Source organism: Chiloscyllium punctatum, chromosome 41, assembly GCF_047496795.1.
Source record: "Chiloscyllium punctatum isolate Juve2018m chromosome 41, sChiPun1.3, whole genome shotgun sequence".
Classification (NCBI taxonomy): Eukaryota; Metazoa; Chordata; class Chondrichthyes; order Orectolobiformes; family Hemiscylliidae; genus Chiloscyllium; species Chiloscyllium punctatum.
In genome coordinates this window covers 8830134-8852486 of record NC_092779.1, presented here as the reverse complement: position 1 = coordinate 8852486, position 22353 = coordinate 8830134, and the positions used below count along the sequence as shown (strand labels likewise).

At 41.6% G+C, this 22353-nt stretch overlaps 1 protein-coding gene across 6 annotated transcripts in view; it reads right to left on the bottom strand.

The window, feature by feature from the left end:
• The window catches only part of LOC140464828 (cadherin-6-like), a 217175-nt gene that overhangs the window by 92710 nt on the left and 102112 nt on the right, over positions 1 to 22353 (bottom strand). For 5 of the 6 annotated variants that reach the window (XM_072560325.1, XM_072560323.1, XM_072560327.1 and 2 more), the window contains exons 4-6: positions 16451 to 16570; positions 2484 to 2651; positions 2025 to 2054 (exon numbers count right to left, since the gene is read on the bottom strand). In XM_072560325.1, coding sequence (XP_072416426.1) covers positions 2025 to 2054; positions 2484 to 2651; positions 16451 to 16570 — 318 coding nt within the window. The remainder of the gene's footprint in view (positions 1 to 2024; positions 2055 to 2483; positions 2652 to 16450; positions 16571 to 22353) is intronic. The other variant, XM_072560328.1, reaches the window with a different exon arrangement.

The following is a 22353-nucleotide window of genomic DNA, read 5'->3' as shown; positions in this document are numbered from 1 at the left end:
TGGACACAGTCAACATATGACATGTGACTTAGGTGTGAAGATTTAGTGACCATGAATTGGAATGACAATACGCCCTGGTCTCCAGTGTCTGCCCTTATCCATCTCTTCGACCCTTTAACATTGATAAGAATATTAAGCCAAAGCTAGGAGAAACTGAGGACTGCAGATGCCAGAGGTCAGAGTTGAAAAGTGCATCACTGGAAAAGTACAGGAGGTCAAGCAGCAGACGAGGAGCAGAAGACTTTATGTTTCAGGCATAAGCTCTTCATCAAGAATGTTAAGCCAAGGCTGTCATGAATTGATCCTACCCCTTCACCCTGATCCATGATTCTTCCTTGATGTCTGCTCTCTTTATTTTTGAGAACTGGTGGTTATTTTATGTCAATCACCTTCCAGCTCAACATACCTGGGATGGGGTGACTAACCCCACTGCTGTAGATCTTAACTCTTTGGGAACATCTTTGCTTAATTCTCAAAAGGATACCTTACCACCTTCACCCAGCCAGCTTAGTTCAGATTTGTGGATATCACTCTTTCTCTCAAATTCTCATTATGCTTGATTATACTAACAGAGAACTGCTCTTACACTGAGACTTTGGTAAGGCATTTGGCCTTATTTATGTTGCTGTGTAGGCTTCCATTATTGGTATTTTGTTAAGGACTCACATATGAGGAGCTGTGAAAATGATCTCATTTGAGACCTTATGAAGAAATCTGGACTTGTCTTTTTTTATAACTCATTGAAGGAACGCAGTGGAACACATTAATAAAATATGAGTCAGGTGACTTCAGCTAACTGTTCAGACTTACTGGAAGTCACCTGTCTGAGAATATGGCTGTCAGGTGTGTGGCTATTTGATATTTTTTGAGCTCAGATGGTGTATAGTATGTGAAGAGGTAAGACCCCCCCAGCTCAACTTTTGCCATTTTTCTGAGAGACCCTTTTGAGGGTTATGTGTGATAATTAAAAAGCTAAAAATGACTATTCAACCCGGAAGACTTTGAAAAGATTTCCTCTCAAAATCCTGAATAAACTGGCCTGAAAGGATCTCAGGAGGACAACTGCCTGTGTTCTGGTGACACTCTTTCATGTCTAGTCACCTGCCATATAAAAGAACCCTGGACTGAAAGCAATCTGGAAATTTCATATCCTAGCCTTTTATTTTCCAAAGACTGACAACAATTTTGGCCAAGGTATTTTTTTTCAAAGCTAATCTCTGCAGAGAAAGTTTCCTTATTTCTTTCTTTAATTTGTGTGTGTGTGCATGCAAGTATCAGGCTAATGTTTGTATGTGTGTGTACATGCATGTATTGAGGTTATTGAGAAGGGTAAATACTGATAAAATCATATTTCAACCTGTACATTAGTCAGTTTTGCATAGAGTCTCCACAGTGTGGAAGCAGGCCATTTGGCCCATCGAATCCACACTGACCCTCTGAAGAGCATCCCATGCAGACACACACCCCCTACCTAACCCTGACTAATCCACCTCACCTGCACATCCCTTGGCACTATTGACAATTTAGCATGGCCAATCCACCTATGCTGCATATCTTTTGATTGTGGGAGGAAACCAGAGTACTTCAAGGAAACTCACACACTCAGGGGGACAATATGCAAACTCCATACAGACAGTTGCCTGAGGGTGGAATCAAACCATGGTTCTTGATGCATTGAGGTAGCAGTGCAAACCATTGAGCAACCATGCCACATCTTTGTCAACAATTGTGTTGCTCAGTGAAGAAACCTGATTGGTGGATCTTTTTATTCTGAACGTACTATAGATAAAGCAGATAATTGGCTGGATCAGTAACTGGGTAAAACATTTAAATTTACATTGTGAGTGTTGGAGTCATAGGACTAGAAATAGGCAGTGTATTCCTTTCATCTTGCTTGCCCATAACAAGGTTAGCAGATTGTCAAGATTGAACAGAGATTGCTGAGACACTGAACACTTGTAACCAGAGGTCAGGAATTGTTGTACTCTTAAACTTCTCAAGGTCATAGGACAGTCAATTCTTACCGTAGACAAGGCTTTCTGTTTCCACTCTGCCTGTGTAAACAAAGTATTTTGATTCTCAAGCATTCATTCTATCAAAGGAATATTTAATAGAATACAATTTAAATAGCCAGGCTATATTTTTCTGAATAATCAAAAACTATTTTTCCAATAAGTACATCACTTGTACATTATTCTCTGACTTGAAAGTTGGATAATGTGTGTGGGTAGTTAGTAAACTATGGATTTAATATTTTCAAAACCCTTTGTTTTAATCAGCTTTATGTAAATCTTGCAAAAGGATGTTTTCTACATTGGATGTGAATATTATTTGAGTAACATTCCTAACTGTGTAGACACTAGACTCATTCAGACTAAAAAGGTGTGATGGCGCTCAAATAGGTTTATGCTTTTATTCATTAATGCTACATACTGATAAATTATGGATCTAAATTTAGCAGCAAATCATTGACTGTAACTCACTTTGAGGAAATCTGGGAGGATTGTCATTGACATCGGTGAGGGTGATGTTTACAGATGTTGTGCCTGATAATCCTCCCATCTGTCCACCCATGTCCTTTGCCTGGATGATCACTTGATACTGCTCCTTTGCTTCTCTGTCCATGTTTGGTAAAGCTGTCCGAATAATACCTACAATAACCCACAAGGACAAAAATAAATCAAATTAATCAGAGTTGCAGGGAATTAATAAAACAGCAGAAAAAAAAACAATTACCAGATTCTTGGGGGATTTTACTCTCGTTCAGTCACTGAAATCTAAGTCAGCATCTTACATTGTCTGAAAAATTACAAACATCTCTGTAATAATTACTAAACCATGCTGTGAAACAATAAAGTAACACGTTAGCCTAACCAGCAAAATCTAGCTCCCGGAAGGTTCAGATTGCTAACTTTGCTGATGGGTGTGAAACTACAATAGATAGATCACAGGGTCATAATTTTGATTTCTGAACTCTGTTGCATTAGTTGATCTCAGCCAAGGTGAACGCATGATGTTAAGGTTGCTTGCAATTTTGTTGGGCTCAGAAGGAGAATATGTTCAGCCAGATTTATTATAACTGACAGAATCATAGAGTCCTACAGCACGGAGACAGACCCTTTGGCCTAAACTGGTCCATGCCGCCAAAATATCCAATCACACTAACCCCATTTCCCTGCGCTTGGACCATATCCTTCTAAATCTTTACTATCCATGTATTAGTCCAAATGCCTTTTAAATGTTGTTAATGTACCTGCCTCAACCACTCCAACTGGCAGATCATTTCACATGTGTATCATCCACTGTGTAAAAACGTTGCCCCTCAGGTTCCAATTTATTCTTTCCCCTCTAACCTTAAACTGATGCCCTCTAGTTCTTGATTCCCCAACCATGGGAAGAAGACTGAGTACATTTAATGGTATACTTGTTATGAAGATGTGGGTGTACCATACCTTTAAGGAAGTTAAAAGCTAGCAGAACTACCTGACAGCACCAAATATTCTGAACAAAATATAACGTAACCTTCTGTCCAGCAGTTAAAGTAGATGGTTGCCTGGAGACAAAAACAACTTTGTATTCGGCCAATCAGTTTAAATTATACCCCAAATACCAACTTCCAATCAAGTTTGAATTTAATATATTGACAATATTAAAAACTAATGACACATCCAATGCTTTGGGGGTATAAGACTGGGGAAAATCAAACAGTTGGAGGAGAACTGCCAAGCCAACGACATCTGCAAACAGCCCAGAGAATAGCTCTCTTAAAGGTACCTTTATCGAACAGCAACCTGTGAAGCATAATCATGAAGAAGAAAACAAGACACAGGAAGATCCAAATAGAAAATTCGACAGATGGCTGGTTTTGTAAACTTGAATTTTTGGTAAATCTTAATCATGGGGTTTTATTGGACTAGTATTATAGAAAGGAAAAGGTAAAAGATAGGTTAGAGGAAGGAGTTGTAAATAGTTGTGTTAATTATTCTCTGTTATATTTTAAGACATAAAGTTGTTAATTTCTACATTAAGTTGTTCTTGGTCTCTCGAATTTTCACAGATTACTGCACGGGATAAACCTTTTCTGTGTTCCTGGTTTAAATTAAGAAGGAGGGTTTACCCCGTGTCATAACACACTGTAAGGGGGCAGAGTCAGCTAGGAGAAAGTGAGGACTGTGAAATGGAAATGGATAATGATTCTGGCCATTCATGAAGATTGCACACAATGATAGCCATTGTAAAATAATCATTACTTTGCCCAGGTTATTCCATTCATTAAGAAATTAAAAGATATTCCTAGATATACAAACAATTTTGGTAACTTGGTACAACTTGATTAATACAACAAGTAACAGGTTAACCACAAAAGGAAATTATTTATAATCATGGTCTCATGTCCATCACTTGTGGAGAATTGAAATTACAAACAAGAGTCGAAAGTGCATGCTGGAAAAGCACAGCAGGTCAGGCAGCATCTGAGGATCAGGAGAAACGATGTTTCGGACATAAGCCCTTCATCAAGCTTATGCCTGAAATGTCAACTCTTCTGCTCCTCGGATGCTGCCTGAGCAGCTGTGCTTTTCCAGCACCACACTCTCGTCTCTGATCTCCAGCATCAGCAGTCCTCACTGTCTCTCTGTCCTGAAATTACCAACATACAAATAAGGGACAAGAGGAGGTACCTGTTCCTTTGAGCCTGTCCCACCATTCAATAAGCTTACGTCTAATTTGATTTTAACCTCAACGCTTCAATCCTGCATTCCATTCCCTCTTCCAATAATCTTTCATTATGCTCAAGAATCTAAGTCCTTTCACTTTAAAACTTATCTCATACCTTTTATGGACATAGGTATGAGATTTATTTAGAGTTATATTGGTTTACAGCAGCCAGCTGTGGACCTTTAACACTTTAATATTTTTAAATCACTCCAGTTAAACATCACAGCACTCAAAAACATGTAACTTTATTTGGAGCATCTGCCCTAAGTTCACAGGTTGGTTCAGTGAGTGGAAACTTGCCACATGTAAGTTGATTTGGGTGTTGCCACTTTATGAGCAGGGCATTTTCTAATGAGATACTATAAAAATTCGTGCTAACAGATCATAGACACTCAATTTGCACTGGGCGTAATGTGTGTGTGGAATTCGGCAGTCACTCACAATGGCTTGATTGATTGCAGATGAGCAAAACCAGCAAAATCTAGTGAAAATTCCATGCCAAGTATATAATATTCCCACTGGCCTTTCACTACGTGGAGGTCCTGCAAGTGGCTTTGCCTTTCAGAATCTTCCGTCTTTGCTCAGACATTAAAAGAAACAGCTGTTCTGGTGAATGTTTTTTCAGATTAGATTCCCTACAGTGTGGAAACAGGCCCTTCGGCCCAACAAGTCCACAACGACCCTCCAAAGAGTAACCCACCCAGATCCATTTCCCTCTGACTAATGCACCTGACACTACGGGCAACTTAGCATAGCCGATTCACCTAACCTGCACATCATTGGATTGTGGGAGGAAACCCCCACAGACTCAGGGAGAATGATACAAACTCCACAAAGTCACCCAAGGCTGGAATTGAACCTGGGACCCTGGCACTGTGAGACAGCAGTAGTAACCACTAAGCCACCGAGCAATTGCTGCCTGTGCAATAAAAGCCCAAACAGAAGCTAGCACCTTCCGATCAGAAGGGCAAATACTCCAGCATTAATTCAGTACCATTGAATTTAGACCATTTAAAATTCTGCACTGGGAGCCTGGACTTAGATTTTACTGTCACTCAGATTATGTTAAACACCATCTTTCAGACATTGCCATCCCCCAGACAGCTATAACTCTCCTTTAAAAAACATTGAAAATTTAAAGACCAGATGGAAGCTATCCAGCCCATGTATCTGTGCTGGTCATCCAAGAGTTAACCTAATCCCTTTTTTCTGACTCTTATTGTATCACTGGAGTCTTTTTTATATTCCATGCTGCTCCATTAAAAATAAATGCAAATTGATAGATCTATGGGAACAGTTCAAATAAATCCAGAGAAAACAATTTTCTTGCTCAACAAAACACATGAAAATAGCAAATGTTGCTTGGCAGAATGCCTTGCTTATGACTCACACCAGACCAACATCTTATTCATCTGTTTCGTCATGTTATTTCTCAACAGATAAAACATTATGGGACAATGCTGACCACTCACTGGCAAACACTCCAGCTCTGTTTCTCTGGCAGAGTGCAACTGTGATCACAAACCAATTACCATAAAGATATTGCATCCGTTATACATCCAGTCAAGATGACGCATGTCACTGTGAATATCTGGGGGTTTCTTAAGTAGTTTCAGAATTGTAACCTCTGTCTGGATGTTTATTTAGCATATTGCTTGTTCTTCAGAGTGGATCCTAATTTTCCACAATGGTGTAAAACCAATGAGGAGTCACCTGCCTGGTTTGCATTTCTCGTGCATTTTATTTTGTTTTTTTTAGATTACTTACAGTGTGGAAACAGGCCCTTCGGCCCAACAAGTCCACACCGCCCCGCCGAAGCGCAACCCACCCATACCCCTACATCTACCCCTTACCTACACTACTGGCAATTTAGGATGGTCAATTCACCTGACCTGCACATCTTTGGACTGTGGGAGGAAACCGGAGCACCCGGAGGAAACCCACGCAGACACGGGGAGAATGTACAAACTCCACACAGTCAGTCACCTGAGGCGGGAATTGAACCCGGGTCTCTGGCACTGTGAGGCAGCAGTGCTAACCACTGTGCCACCGTGCCGCCCAACATGTTTCCCAAATTATTTCCTTTTGCTGCAACCTTATAGCATTGAACTTACATTGTTTAGAACAGTGCACTAGACTCCTGGTGTTAGAGATTGCTGACACTCAGATTACACTGAACCTCCTCTTTCAGTTGTTGCTGTCCCCCCGAGAGTTGTAACTCTCTTTCAAAATAACATTGAAAATGTAAAGATCAGGCAAAGCCGATTCAGCCCATTGTATCTGCTGACTTCCCAAGAATCAACCAACCTAATCCCTTTGCTAACTCTTGCGGTATCGCTCTGTATAACTCAACATCTCAGTACATGTCGAAGTCCTATGAAATGAAAGGGTTTTTTTGCATCTCCAAACATTTCAGGAAATGGACTTCAGAATCTGGTCACATGTTGAGTGAAATATTCTCCCTCAATTCACCTCTAATCTTCCCACTGGGTTAGGAAGCAAAAGAGAACCATATCGTCCGTCCCCCAATTCCAAGGTATTGGGGTATTCTCACTTTATACAAGGTCAGTCTCCCATTGGAATAACATTGCAGATCTCTCACATCTTTCTCATCCATCCACAGAGGGAACGAATCTTCTTACACTGACTTGAAAGTCTGCAGCATAACTCTGGAGTTAGCTTTGATTTATTTATGCTTCAATATGAACAGCCAACATTATCTATTTTGTATTTTTCTAGCTTCTACCACAGAGTAGACCATTGTTGCAGGGATGTGGGATGGAAGCACTTCTTCTATGCTTGTCCAGTGTTGCTCATGATCATTATTATGATTGAGATGGGAGGTATGCATTGTCTCTCTTTAGTCCCAACATTCCAGGAATCACACTTCAATATAATTGCTTCACCAACTTCCCAATACAGACATTTACATTAAAACAGACTTAAAATAAAAATGTTGCCATGAACCAGGTTTCTTCAACAAACACAAAATTATTGATATATTGAAAAACAAACCTAATGACTTAAAACTGTAAAAACGTTACACATGTAGTTTGTAATATCAGAATATAAATGTTTGCCTCCATAAATGGCCCAAAAGATGCATGCACTCTTAAATTCTGTTTTTAAAGAGAATTTTTTAAAAAATCTGTCTACAGAAATAAACAAAAACACTTTTGGTCCAAAAGTCTTCGGTCTTGAAGGTAAAAAAGATAAGGTTTGAGATATTCTGATGGCTCTTTGTCTGACTTTCCAGTGCACAAGGACAGGTGGACCTTGACACATGTAGTTGTCACTGGGGATCTTTGATGATTCAGTCATTCAGGAGATATCAACAAAGGCTTCTCATATGAGGGCTGTCGGACCCCGGGCTCTAGGCACCACATGGGAATTATGGGGCTGCTTTTCCAGAAATGGGAGAGCTGAGCTGGGAAGGTCCTTCTCCTTTAGCTGGCTGGTGACCAATGGAAAATCCAAACAATCTCTAACCATGTTCAAATGGAACAGCCACAAAATCCAGGCAAAAGAAAAGTTCAAAGGAAGAGTTTTCACTCGAGTGAGTTTAAGGAACAAAGATCAACAAAACTGTATGTCTTCCAAGAAAAACCTTCTTGAAAATAAATTCCAAAGCTTTTCATTGACATTTTTAGAAAGTGCACTAATCAAGGTATCTCTACAAGGCTTCAAGCTCACGTCCATAAATGAGATGAAATATGAACTTTCATAACAACTTTATGGAGATTAGATTAGATTACATTACAGTGTGGAAACAGGCCCTTCGGCCCAACAAGTCCACACCGCCCCGCCGAAGCACAACCCACCCATACCCCTACATTTACCCCTTACCTAACACTATGGGCAATTTAGCATGGCCAATTCACCTGACCTGCACATCTTTGGACTGTGGGAGGAAACCGGAGCACCCGGAGGAAACCCACACAGACACGGGGAGAACGTGCAAATTCCACACAGAGAGTCACCTGAGGTGGGAATTGAACCCGGGTCTCTGGCACTGTGAGGCAGCAGTGCTAACCACTGTGCCACCATGCTGCCTAGGTCAGTGTCAAACTGGCATTGTTTCCAATCTTCTCAGTTTCCTGGTCATCAGGATGGAGTTAAATTTGCCCCTACAAGGCATTCCATCTGATCCCTGTGAGTTTCTCATTGGCTCATTTGGTTAAAATTGTCCTTTAAATGCCTCAATGAACTGACAGTAGCAGATGTCAGCCTACTGGGAAAATCATTAAAATAGCTGAAGGCAGAGAACATGTAGTTGAAGTCATTGTGTTACACAGCATGGAAACAGGTCCTTCAGTCCAACTTGTCCATGCCAACCAGATATCCTAAATTAATCTAGTCCCATTTGCCAGCACATGGTCCATATCACCCTAAATCCTTCCTAATCAAGTACCCATCCAGATGCTTTTAGGTGTTGTAATTGTACCAGCCTCCACCACTTCCTCTGGCAGTTCATTCCATTAATGCACCACCTTCTGTGTAGAAATGTTGCCCCTTAGGTTCCTTTTAAATATTTCCCCCCTCACTTTAAATCTATGCCCTCTAGTTTTGGACTTCCTACTCTGGGAAAATGACAATGGCTATTCATCCTATCTATGCCCATCATAATTTTATAAACCTATATAAAGTCACCCCTCAGCCTCCGATGCTCAGGGGAAAACAGCACCAGTCTATTCAGCTTCTCCCAATAGCTCAAACCCTCCAACACTGGCACCATCCTTGTAAACCTTTTCTGAATCATAAGAAGAAGTACATTAGAAATAGGAACAAGAGTAGGTCATCTGGCCCTTTGAGCCCATTCTGCCATTTAATAAGATCATGGCTGATATTTTCATGGCCTCAGTTCCACTTACCCACCCTCTCACTGTAACTCTTAATTCATTTACTTCTCGAACAATTATCTATCTTAGCTTTAAAAACATTCAATGAGGAAGCCTCAATTATTTCACTGGGCAGGGAAATCCATCGATTCACAATTGTCTGGGTGAAGAAGTTCCATCTCAATTCAGTCCTAAATCTGCTCCCTGTAATTTTGAGGCTCTGCCCTCTTGTTCTAGTTTTAAGCTTCGAATTTCACATAATCTTTCCTAAAGCAGGAAGACCAGAATTAAATGCAGTATTTTAAAAGTGACCTCACCAATGTCCTGTACAGCCATAATGTGACACCCCAACTCCTATACTCAATGTTTTGACCAGTGAAGATAAGTATGCCAAAAGCCTTCTTCACTATCCTATCCACCTATAATTCCACCTTCAAGGATCAAAGAACCTGAACTCCAAGGTCTCTTTGTTTGGTGCACTGCCCAGGGCCCTACTGTTGAGTGTATAAGTCCTGCCCTGATTTGCCTTTCCAAAATGCAATGCCTCATATTTATCTAAATTAAATTCCATCTGTCACTCCTCGGCTCATTGGCTCCTCTGACCAAGGTCCTGTTTTTCCTGCATGTTCTGTTTCAGATACAGAAAAATTAGCTAGTTTGCGTAGTTTTGCATCTCCACGGGCATTTACTGATTGTGAAGATGCAGGGGGAATGGTGGGGTCACTTAACAAGAATGAATAAGTAAAACTATCCCCTTCACTGATTTCACTCTATTGTACCAGCTGTGGACTGGAGGATATTCCAACTCACAATGCTAGATTGTCTGGTTTTGTGACATGTTGAGATGTTGTCATGTTAAAAAAATGTTCATGATGTAGCCAAGAATTTTCTGGGACATTTTATGGTATCACGATCAATAGTCATCCCCTCATTCCAATATCCTCAACCAGGAAATGCTCAAAACCACCAGAGAATCAACTTCATGGCTACGTTTCAAAAGAATAGGCCTGGTTATTACCAAAATCCTTCTCATCTTACACTCATCAGGACAAATGCAAGAATGCCAAATTTCAAACAATCAGAACAATTTCCATCACAGGAGAAACTGGTTGGCAAGCCACATCTGAAGACTGAAGCAATGCCATGGAGAATCCAACTGGGAACTATACATTTCTGAATAATTCAGAAAATGTGCAAGGCTTGAACTTTTGTTTTGCAATGGTGTGACCCTGTGTATGAATGTATGTCACGTCTTGTGGTAAATGTAAGTGAGTTGCATTCTGGGCTTACCTGATTACCTTAAATTGGTTGTTCCTGTTCTCATAGACCTCAACAATCCTTCCTTAGTCAATACTCCAGGAGAACTATTTCCCTGTCGACCATCACCAACTCACACTGACAGCCCAGTCCTGACACTACCAGTCCTGAAGAATGACTATGCCCAATACGTTGCCTCTCTTGTTCTGATGCTGCCTGACCTGCTGTGCATTTAACTGCGCCATGTTTTATCAGCTCTGACTCTGCAGCATCTGCAGTCCTCACTTTCTCCAAATTGAAGGGTATCTAAACATGACTCAGATTTCCACTTTCTGAGGAGACCCTTCCAATGGAGCTTGTTTTCTCGTGATTTACACAGGAGCCATGCTTTAATAGATCTCATTTTAAAAGAATCAGTTTACTAATAACCGATGTGGGAGCATCAATTAAGCTAGCAAATGGCTCAATACACCTTTTAAGTCATTTTCAAAGATGCTTCTTGCCCGGATCCATTTTTGTAGTCTCGTCCAGCCCTACTGCCGAGCAACATATTTGTGTTCATCCAATTATAGTTTCTTCAGCACTGTGACAATAATCACTCCACCACTAGTGACTATACCTTCATCTATTTAGAACCTGAGATTTTTCCAAAATCATCTCCAAAGCTTGATCTTTCCCCCCTCTCCTTATAATCGACCTCTTCGACTGACCTCTTGGTCGTTTGTCAGAGCATCTCGATATAAGACCAGTGTCAAATCAGATGGTGACAACCTAGTGACATTATCACTGGAATTTTAATCAACTGACCCAGGCAATGTTCTAGGGACCCAGGTTCAAATCTCACTCAAGCAGATGGTGAAGTCAACAAAAATCTGGAATGATGTGTTTAATGATAACCATGAAATGATTGTCAGGTGAAGAAACCCATCTGGTTCACTAATGTCCATCAGGAAAGGAAACAGCTGGCCTACAAATGATTTCAGACCGACACTAATGTGGTTGACTCCTAAGTATAACTTAGGGGCGGGCAATAAATGCTCAGCCAGCCAGCAATGCCCTGAGAATGAGTAAAAAATACATTGATTGATAATCACTATGTGAAGCAGTATGTATCATTTCATTGGAGCAAATTTGCTGTATAAATGCACGCTGGTGTTGTACTCATTAAGGTGTATGGAGAGTGTAATTGGTTTGGAGAGGCAGAGTGCAGACTGCATCAACCCAAGAGCAGCTTTCGCAGCCTGACTGATTTTGCTTTCCTGTTAACCTCACTGGCATGGTGGCACCAATCCATACAACCCTGGAGGCTGTGACATGTTAACTCGGTCCAGAGCACTCAGTGTATTAGACCCCTCACAGCAACTCCACCCCGATTGCATGTACCTTGTAAGGAACAGATGGAGGCTCCAGTTCTTAACAAAAGGCCAGTCGGAAACTGCTTGGGTTCACCACAGGACAGCAGCTGAACTGCTGAGACATTTCAGTCCCTCCAGGTGAATTCCTTCAGCTTCATCACACGCTGATCTCAGCAATAGTCTGAACAACTTACTTTCAGACAGCATTTTGCTTCTTAAGAAGCGTCTCCTCCTGTACAGGGCGTCACATTCAAAAACTGAGAAGCTTTAATTTACAAATGATAATGATCATTTATTTCGCTTCTCCCTCCCAGCTGTATTCTTTCCCCCATGAAGACAGCCTGCTAATTACAGGGACCATTTAGCTAACTGGATTTTTAGGTGTGCAGATTTGTAAAACACTGAAATTATTATCAGTTCTTGGGACATTTTTTGGTCTTTTTTTTTAAAAGACAACCACAATGACCTACTTTCCAGATTGCTGTCTGTGCCAAAACATCCGATGTTGCAATTTGACTAAAATGAGCTGTCGTTTTTATTTTGCTCTCAATTTTTTGATCGTATTACTCTCTCAGTACTTATCCACTCATGCGATCAACATTAGCTGAAGGATTTGGCAGCTTGAATACGTGATACCTGGGGTTTCACTAGAGCTGCAATATCAGTGATGCCTTTCACCCAGTCAGCCAGAAGTGGCTTTACTGTATAGGTGGGGGCTGGGAACATGGAGATGTGGAGGTCAAATGCTTACAAGCAGCGGCTTGGGTTAACAGAATTCAATAATCAATTTATCTGATGGGCTGGACATGATTTGAGAGAAACATTCTGTCTCCCACTCCCTACAGCCTCCTCCAGTCTCACACCCCTCTGAGATCAATGAACTCCTCAGATTCTTGACTGTAGAGCATTCCTGATTTTAATTCCTGTACCACTGGGCAATCATGGCTTTAGATACCAAAGCCCCAGATTCTGGAACATCCCTTACCATCTCCTATTTTTAAGATTTTTCTTAAATCCTCTCTCTCAGATGGAACATCGGGCCAGCAATTCTAATATCACCTTTTGTAATTCAATGTCAAACCTCATCTGATAATGTTTCTGTGAAGTGCCTGAAAATGTTTGACTCTGTTAATTAGGTGCCATATGAATGTATTGCTGTTGCGCACAGTAGTTCAAAATAAGTCAAAGCAAACTGCTGAGGAATATAGAGTCTTATAGGCCAGGCTATATCTATAATTGAGTAGTGCAGATAACTAATATTTGATTAGGCTAGTTTCTCCTGCAATTTCTGAAACCAAGTCTAGCCATGAATTTAAACATTGCCTCCCAAAAACACTGATACGTAAAGACTTTGAGAATATATTGAATTTTCTAAGTACAAGTAAATGCAATTGAGTTTTGATCAGGTTTATACATCCATATCTCAAGTAAAACATAGAAACAGGAGTAGGCTATTCAGCCCCTTGAGCCTATCCCACCATTCAATCAGATCATGGCTGATCTGTGGCCTAACTCCATATACCTGCCTTTGGCCCATATCCCTTTGCTGAACAAAAAAAATCTATCTCAGATTTTTAAAAACCACCTGATCCAGATTCCATGTCATTTGTGGAAGAGAGTTCCAAACATCTACCATCCTTTGTGTGTGGAAACATTTCCTCCCATCTCTCCTGAATGGTTTGGCTCTAATTCTCAGACTATGCTTTCAAATCCCCAACTAGTGGAAGCATTTATCTTTATCTACCCTGTCATTTCCTTCAATCAGATCACTCCTTAACCTTCTAAATGGTAGAGACAACAGGCCTGATTGGTATAATCTTACCTCACAACCCCTGAATGCTGGTTTCATTCTTGTAATCCTGCACTGTACTCCCTCCAAGGCCAATAAATCCTTTCTAATGTGTGGTGCCCAGATGTGCTCTTAGTACTTTGTTTACATGTACCATGTGTGAATGTTGGTAGATTTCAAGACAAGGTGAAGGTGACCATTGCATAAGCTGAAAGTGGGAGAAGTTGAAGACTGCAGATGCTGGAGATCAGAGCCAAAACATGTGGCACTGGAAAAGTATAGCTGATCAGGCAGCATCCAAGAAGCAGGAGAGTCGACATTTTGAGCATAAACCCTTCATCAGGAATATGCTGGAAATGGCTGACTGGATTGATCCTAGTCTCTCTATTCTCTTTGGATTTCATGTTTCATATCTAGAATTTTAGCTTCATTTCCAGACATTGTTTATTATTAATGGCTTAAAAAATTGCCTGCCTTTCTGTGGAAACCCATAATCTTCAGTATCAAATGTAAACCGTTGCTTAATCTCTTCATCACTAATATTTGATGAAGTGAGCAATGGCGGGAGTTACAAAACAGCTCGTCATGCTGTAACCCAAAAGTCCCCGAGCAATCACATTACAGCTGTGCAAAAGCACCATTTCTCTGTTCCATTCAGGTTAATCCAGCGTATTTTGTGCATAAAATCCCATTAGTGTTGGGATATTTGAGGCAGCTCAATTACTAAAAGATTAGACCTGTACAGTGCGGTATTCCAGATCTCATACTGCAGAGGTCTGCACTGTTATATTGTCAGACATGTAATGTCCTGAATAATTGAAAGGTGATGCTGGTCAAAAGCAGATCATCAATCCCTTGTGAGTTCTGACATTTCAAATATACAGGCCACACTGTGGGAAAGGTGACATTGGGAAGTGATATATCCACAAAGAAGGCAAAGTCCATTTGTACAGAAGCCATATTCCATTTACATGGCTCGTTTATCTATCTGAAATATTGACAGATTCCTCCATCACTAAAATAACCTGCCCTGTTCTCAAATGCCAGCTTTTCGATCACCACCTCAACTTGTGTTGTTTTTTTACAATGAGACGCACTGGTTACATGATAACGATTTTTGCAGAGATGAGGCATACTGTAACCAATGAGACACACCTCCTACATGCTGTCAAATGTCCATGCATCACGATAACTTTACTAGACAATACTGGATTGAATGGGTGAGTTGCCTTATGAGGAAAGGAAGGACAGGCTTGGCTCATATCCACTGGAGTTTAGTAGAATAAGAGGTGACTTGGTTGAAAGAAACAAGATTGTGAGTTTAAAATAAAAGCAACGAACTGTGGATGCTGGAAATTAAAAACAAAAATCAGAAGATGCTGGAGAAACTCAGCAGATCTGGCAGCACCAGTGGAGAGAGAAACAGTGAATGCTTCATGTCCAGTAATTCTTCTTCAGAGTCTTCTTGAGTTCTGGTGAAGGGTCACTGCACTTGAAATTTTAATTCTGCTTTTTCTTCGTCAATGATGCCAGATCTGCTGAGTTTTTCCAGCAATTTCTGACGTTGTTTAAGATCCTGTTTAATAGGTTTACATAATCACTTTATTCCAAGAAGCATAAGTGATAGCCCTTAGAGTGAGGTTACCTGATTTGGCCAGTGTTTAGGAATAGGGGGGGAGTGACTGTACATAAGGTGGGTAAGGGGGAGCCAGGAGCATGGGCATAAGAGCCTGAGCCATTGCAATTGTCAAATAGAGTTGAGTTTTTTCTCCACTTGACTGGGTGAAAGTGAAATTTAGAGTGAGCAGGACACCCTGGTGGAGGAATTAATACAATTGAGGGGAGCTGAAAGGGATATGGTGTAATTGGGAACAGAATAGTGAGGGGGAATTCACACTGGAATCTGCAACAAAACGTGTGAGTCCAGATGGGGTCATTTTCAATCAATGCCTGAGTTCAGGGTATCTGCTCTGGGCTGGGGAAAAACTGTCAATGAAAGAGGAAGGATCTAGCTATTGTCGTCCACACAGATCCTGATGACATACAAACAACTGAGGAAGTGTGAAAGGCTCAGGGCTAAATTTATAAGAACTTTAAAGGTATTAATCTCTGGAACACTATCATAGACATATGCAAAGGGTGATTTTTTTTGAGACATGAACTTATGATGTAAGGGCTGTAGTGGGAGCAGTGCGTTCTAATTCATGGGAAAGTGGAATCTGTACCATTGGAATGGTCTACATGTGAGCAGCTTAACTAGACAAGTCAAGAGGGTGGGGAATCATGCTGGGGTCAATGTAGCAAATCAAGGAGGAGAGTCAAGACTGCAGAACAGAATGTTATTATGGGAATGTAAGGTCAGAGAATAGCAGGAAGGGACAGAGAGAAAAGTTCTAAGAAAACACCAGCAGTCAAGGCTAGATATTACAAAGACATCAAAAAGGCAAATACTTCCAAGATAATTCATTAAACTTCAGTTTGAAGAAGTGTCTGACCTGTGTCCGATTCCACTGAGAAGTAAGGCTGCCCTTGTAAGATGCTGTATGCCACCCGGGCACTGTACCCATAGGTAGGGTCATCAGCATCAGTTGCAATCACTTGAATTACAGACGTACCTGGAACATACATAAACAGATTAAAGCAGTTCAGCAAGACCTTTTTTTCTGAAAAAAAAGCATTGTCATCAGTGCAAACCTTTCCCAAATTTCAAGTATTTTGTTTGGCAATAATGAGTTTTTTCTGAATGTACCGGACAGTGTCTTAGTCTGTGCATCTCAAACCTTTTCCCATTGTGACCCCAATTTGAGGCTTGAAAGTTGAGATGACCATTCAGTGAAAAACAAGGAACGATGGTTCCCATGTACAGTCTCCATCAGAATACCTCAATTGGAGTTGACTTCCCAACTAATCAGCACTCTTGCAATACAAATTGTTTGTCCCTTTGAAATTTAGCATTCTTACATAGCTCTAGATGGGTGTAAAGCTTTCCCAGGATATCTCACTTCTAGCTGCATTGATGTGAAGTATTGTTGAAAACACACAAAGTCAAAATCTTACACTTGTTAGAGTAGGTATACAAGAAACTTCCAAAAGGATCACCAATTTAGATAGCAAAATGCTGATCTGTTGGATTGTGGTTGACATGAAGATGTTTCAAGAATTATTCACTCACAATCTGATGGAAAAGGAATTATCACAGTGAAGAAGGAGGTCATTCAGCCCATCCTCATTAAGTTGTATCATTACCTGGTGCCAATCTCCGGCTTTCCCTCTCCTACCCTTACACATTATTTTTATCCAAACAATCATCAGTACACTCAAGAACGCTCAAATGAACCTGCCCCATCCCATTTCCACGCAATGCATGCTATCGGCTAACTGTTCGCAGTATGAAAAAGGTTTATGTCCTCACATCACTCTTGCTTCTTTTGCAGATCATTTTAAATATGTGCTCCCTCATTTTACAAGTGGGAACAATTTCTTCCTATTCAGCCTGCTCATTATTTTGAAAATAATTGTTCCTGGGGATTTCCTTCACTCTCTATGTTGCCAGGTTCCTGACTCTGAGATAGGATTTGCATTGACTGTTGGATCAGCTCAGCCGAAGCGTTGTAAACAGATGAAGAGGGCATCACATCACAACTTCACAATTCTCACCCGTACAGAAGGTGATGCTGGTCTTCAGTAGGAACACAAAATGGGTGATAGTGACTCACATCCCCATTCCATTGGGGAAAGGAAATCAGATGAGGCGCTATTTCTGCAATCAGTCACCATATGAACTAACTAGATTCATGCACAGAAATCAGACAAGGCAGGATGCAGACAAAACTGCGCAAGCTTATCTTTACTGACAGCAGAAAACTTGCCAAGTCTTCGAAATTTGCAAGTTCCTACTCCAGCTGTCAATGTGAAGGACCACATTACCAAATGTCTATAGCATGTTCCACAGCTCGCTCTGCCTCTCTTTCTCTCTCTCAATTCAGTGCCACTCTGAATCACTCTTTTTCTGCAATTTTCATGATTCAGGTCTCTTTCTCTCTCTCTCTCTAAAGTTCTCTGTATCTCAAGCCACTGCCTTTCTGTATCTCATTAGCCTTTTGATCTCTTTGTATTGCACATGGATTGATGCTTTCTCTAAGTCGGCCCGTTTTCAGTCTGAATGATCCACAGATGGTGGGGGGTCGTGATGCCAGTGTTCCTTGCATTTCCAGGTCATTTATTCCTGGCTGCTTCATAAACACTTTAATCCAGTCTGGAGACAGAAGAAATCATCTAGAAATCAGACCAGGTGCAATGCTAATTCAGAAGGAAACACCAATAAAACTTGTGAATGCTGCATACTGGACCAATTTGTCATGTGTATTGCAGAACAGTGACCAAGCATTAATGTTTATTTTACTGTATTTTTTCCACCTGGACTGACCCACATCTGCGATTCCACATATGCAACAGCACCTCTTCCATGACAGTCCTTAACACTGGTGCCTGGAAAGGCTATATACTCAGCCCCTTACTGTACTCCCTGTCACATTCATGACTGTGTGGCCAAACCCTATCTACAAGTTCACTAACGACACCACCGTCATAGGCTGGATCTTAAACAATGACATGACAGAATTCAGGAAAGTGAGAGAATGCTTGTTGGTGTGGAATAAAGTTAACAATCTCTCCCTCAACACCAGCAAAATGAAAAAGCTGGTCATCGACTTCAGGAAGCAGATTGGAGGGCACGCCCCCCTGTCTGTATCGATGGTGCTGAGATGGAGATGGCCAAGAGTGCCACATTCCTAGGTGTGACGATCACCAACAATCTGTCCTGGTCCACCCACATTCATGTGATGGTCAAGAAAGCACAACAATGCCTCAACTTCCTCAGGAAGCTCAGGAAATTCAGCATGCCCATAAAGTCTCTTACCAATTTCACGGATGCACTATAGAAAGCATTCAATCTGGGTGCAACACAGCCTGGTATGGCAACTGCTGTGCCCGGGGCTGTAAAAAACTACAGAAACTTGTGAACACAGGCCAAACCATCATGCAAGCCAACCTTCCATCCACTGACTCTATCTACACTTCCCACTGCCTTGGAAAGGCAGCCAACATCATCAAAGGCCCCTCCCACCCCGGTTATACTCTCTTCCAACCTCTTTCGTTGGTTAGAAGATACAAACATTTAAACACATGTATCAACATATTGAAGAACAGCTTCTTCCCTGCTGTTATTAGGCTGCTGAAATGGAGCTCCTAACTTTCAAATTTATCTTGATCTCATTCTTTCTGCACCTTCTCTGCAGCTGTAACCTTAGAACATAGAACATAGAACAATACAGTACAGGCCCTTTGGCCCTCGATGTTGCGCTGATCCAAGCTCACCTAACCTACACTAACCCACTATCCTCCATATGCCTATCCAATGCCTGTTTAAATGCCCATAAAGAGGGAGAGTCCACCACTGCTACTGGCAGGGCATTCCATGAACTCACGAATTGCTGAGTAAAGAATCTACCCCTAACATCTGTCCTATATCTACCACCCCTTAATTTAAAGCTATGCCCCCTCATAATAGCTGACTCCATACGTGGAAAAAGGTTCTCATGGTCAACCCTATCTAAACCCCTAATCATCTTGACAACCTCTATCAAGTTACCCCTAAACCTTCTTTTCTCCAATGAAAACAGCCCCGAGTGCCTCAGCCTTTCCTCATACGATCTTCCTACCATACCAGGCAACATCCTGTTAAACCTCTTCTGCACCCGTTCCAGTGCCTCCACATCCTTCCTATAGTATGGTGACCAGAACTGCACACAATACGCCAGATGCAGCCGCACCAGAGTCTTATACAACTGCAACATGACCTCAGGACTCCGGAACTTAATTCCTCTACCAATAAAAGCCAGTACACCATATGCCTTCTTCACCGCACTATTTACCTGGGTGGCAACTTTCAGAGATCTGTGCACATGGACACCAAGATCCCTCTGCTCATCCACACTACCAAGTATCCGACCATTAGCCCAGTACCCCATCTTTTTGTTACTCATACCAAAGTGAATCACCTCACACTTACCCACATAGAACTCCATTTGCCACCTTTCTGCCCAGCTCTGCAGCTTATCTATATTCCGCTGTAACCTGACACATCCTTCCTCACTGTCAACAACTCCACCGACTTTCGTATCATCTGCAAACTTGCTCACCCAACCTTCTAGCCCCTCCTCCAGGTCATTTATAAAAATGACAAACAGCAATGGTCCCAAAACAGATCCTTGCGGAACAACGATAGTAACTGCACTCCAAGATGAGCCTTTACCATCAACTACTACCCTCTGTCTTCTTCCAGCCAGCCAATTCCTAATCCAAACCTCCAACTCACCCTCAATGCTATACCTCCGTATTTTTTGCAGTAGCCTACCATGGGGAACCTTATCAAATGCCTTACTAAAATCCATATACACCACATCTACCGCTTTACCCTCGTCCACCTCCTTAGTCACCTGCTCAAAGAATTCAATAAGGTTTGTGAGGCACGACCTGCCCTTCACAAAACCATGCTGACTATCCTTGATCACATTATTCCTATCCAGATGTTCATAAATCCTATCCCTTACAATTCTCTCTAAGACTTTGCCCACAACAGAAGTGAGACTCACCGGCCTATAGTTACTAGGGTTATCCCTACTCCCATTCCTGAACAAGGGAACCACATTTGCTATCCTCCAGTCTTCTGGCACTATTCCTGTAGACAACGAGAACATAAAAATCAAGGCCAATGGCTCTGCAATCTCCTCCCTTGCTTCCCAGAGAATCCTAGGATAAATGCCATCAGGCCCAGGGGACTTATCTATTTTCACCCTTTCCAGAATTTCCAACACCTCTTCTCTACATACCTCAAAGTCGTCCATTCTAATTAATTGTGACTCAATATTCACATCGGCAACAATGTCCTGTTCCTGAGTGAATACTGATGAAAAGTATTCATTCAGTGTCTCCCGAATCTCTTCAGCCTCCACACGCAACTTCCCACTACTATCCTTGACTGGACATATTCCTACCCTAGTCATTCTTTTATTCCTGACATACCAATAGAAAGCCTTTGGGTTTTCCCTAATCCTACCAACTAAGGATTTTCATGTCCCCTCCTTGTTGCTCTTAGCTCTCTCTTCAGATCCTTCCTGGCTACCTTATAATTCTCAATCGCCTCAATTGAACCTTCACGCCTCATCTTTACATAGGCTGCCCTCTTCCCTTTAACAAGGGATTCCAATTCCTTATTAAACCATGGCTCCCTCACACGATCCTTTCCTCCCTGCCTGACAGGTACATACTTATCAAGGACACTCAATAGTTGCTCCTTGAACAAGCTCCACATACCAATTGCGCCCTTGCCTTGAAGCCTACTTTTCCAAGGCACGCATCCTAAGTCGTGCCTCACCGCGTCATAATTTCCCTGCCCCCAGCTATAATTCTTGCCCTGTAGTACACACTTATCTCTCTCCATCACTAGAGTAAAAGTCACCGAATTGTGGTCACTGTCCCCAAAGTGCTCACCTACCTCCAATTCTAACACCTGGCCTGGTTCGTTACCCAGAACCAAATCCAGTATGGCCTCACCTCTTGTTGGCCTGTCTACATATTGTGTCAGGAAACCCTCCTGCATACATTGGACAAACACCGAGTCATCTAATGTACTCAAGCTATAGCTTTCCCAGTCAATATCTGGAAAGTTAAAGTCCCCCATAACAACCACCCTATTACTTTCACTCTTCTCCTGAATCATCCTCGCAATCCTTTCTTCTACATTTCTAGGACTATTAGGAAGCCTGTAGAAAACTCCTAACAGGGTGACCTCACCTTTCCTATGTCTAACCTCAGCCCAAACTACCTCAGATGGCGAGTCTTCATCCATCGTCCTTTCCACCGCTGTAATACTATCCTTGACAAGCAATGCCACACCTCCCCCCCTCTTTTACCCCCACCTCTGACCCTACTAAAACATTTAAACCCTGGAACCTGCAACAGCCAATCCTGTCCCTGTTCTACCCGTGTCTCCATAATAGTCACAACATCGAAATCCCAGGTACCAACCCACGCTGCAAGTTCACCTTGTACTCCTCACTTTGTTCTATCACCCAACACACTTTATATTCGCCTGTACTGCATGCAAAACAAAACGTTTCACTGCACCGAGGCACATTTTACAACAATAAATCAAATCGAATAAAATCAAATATATAGAGCATGGCACCACTTGTGTTGGTAACAAAGCTAGATTTCCCTCAGTTAATCTGTGCACTCAGTTAATCCTTACAATACCAGGAATTTGTCACAAAAATAACCAAAGTCAAGCTAAGCACATAAATCGAATTGTCCTCCCAAAATACCTTGATGGCTTCTT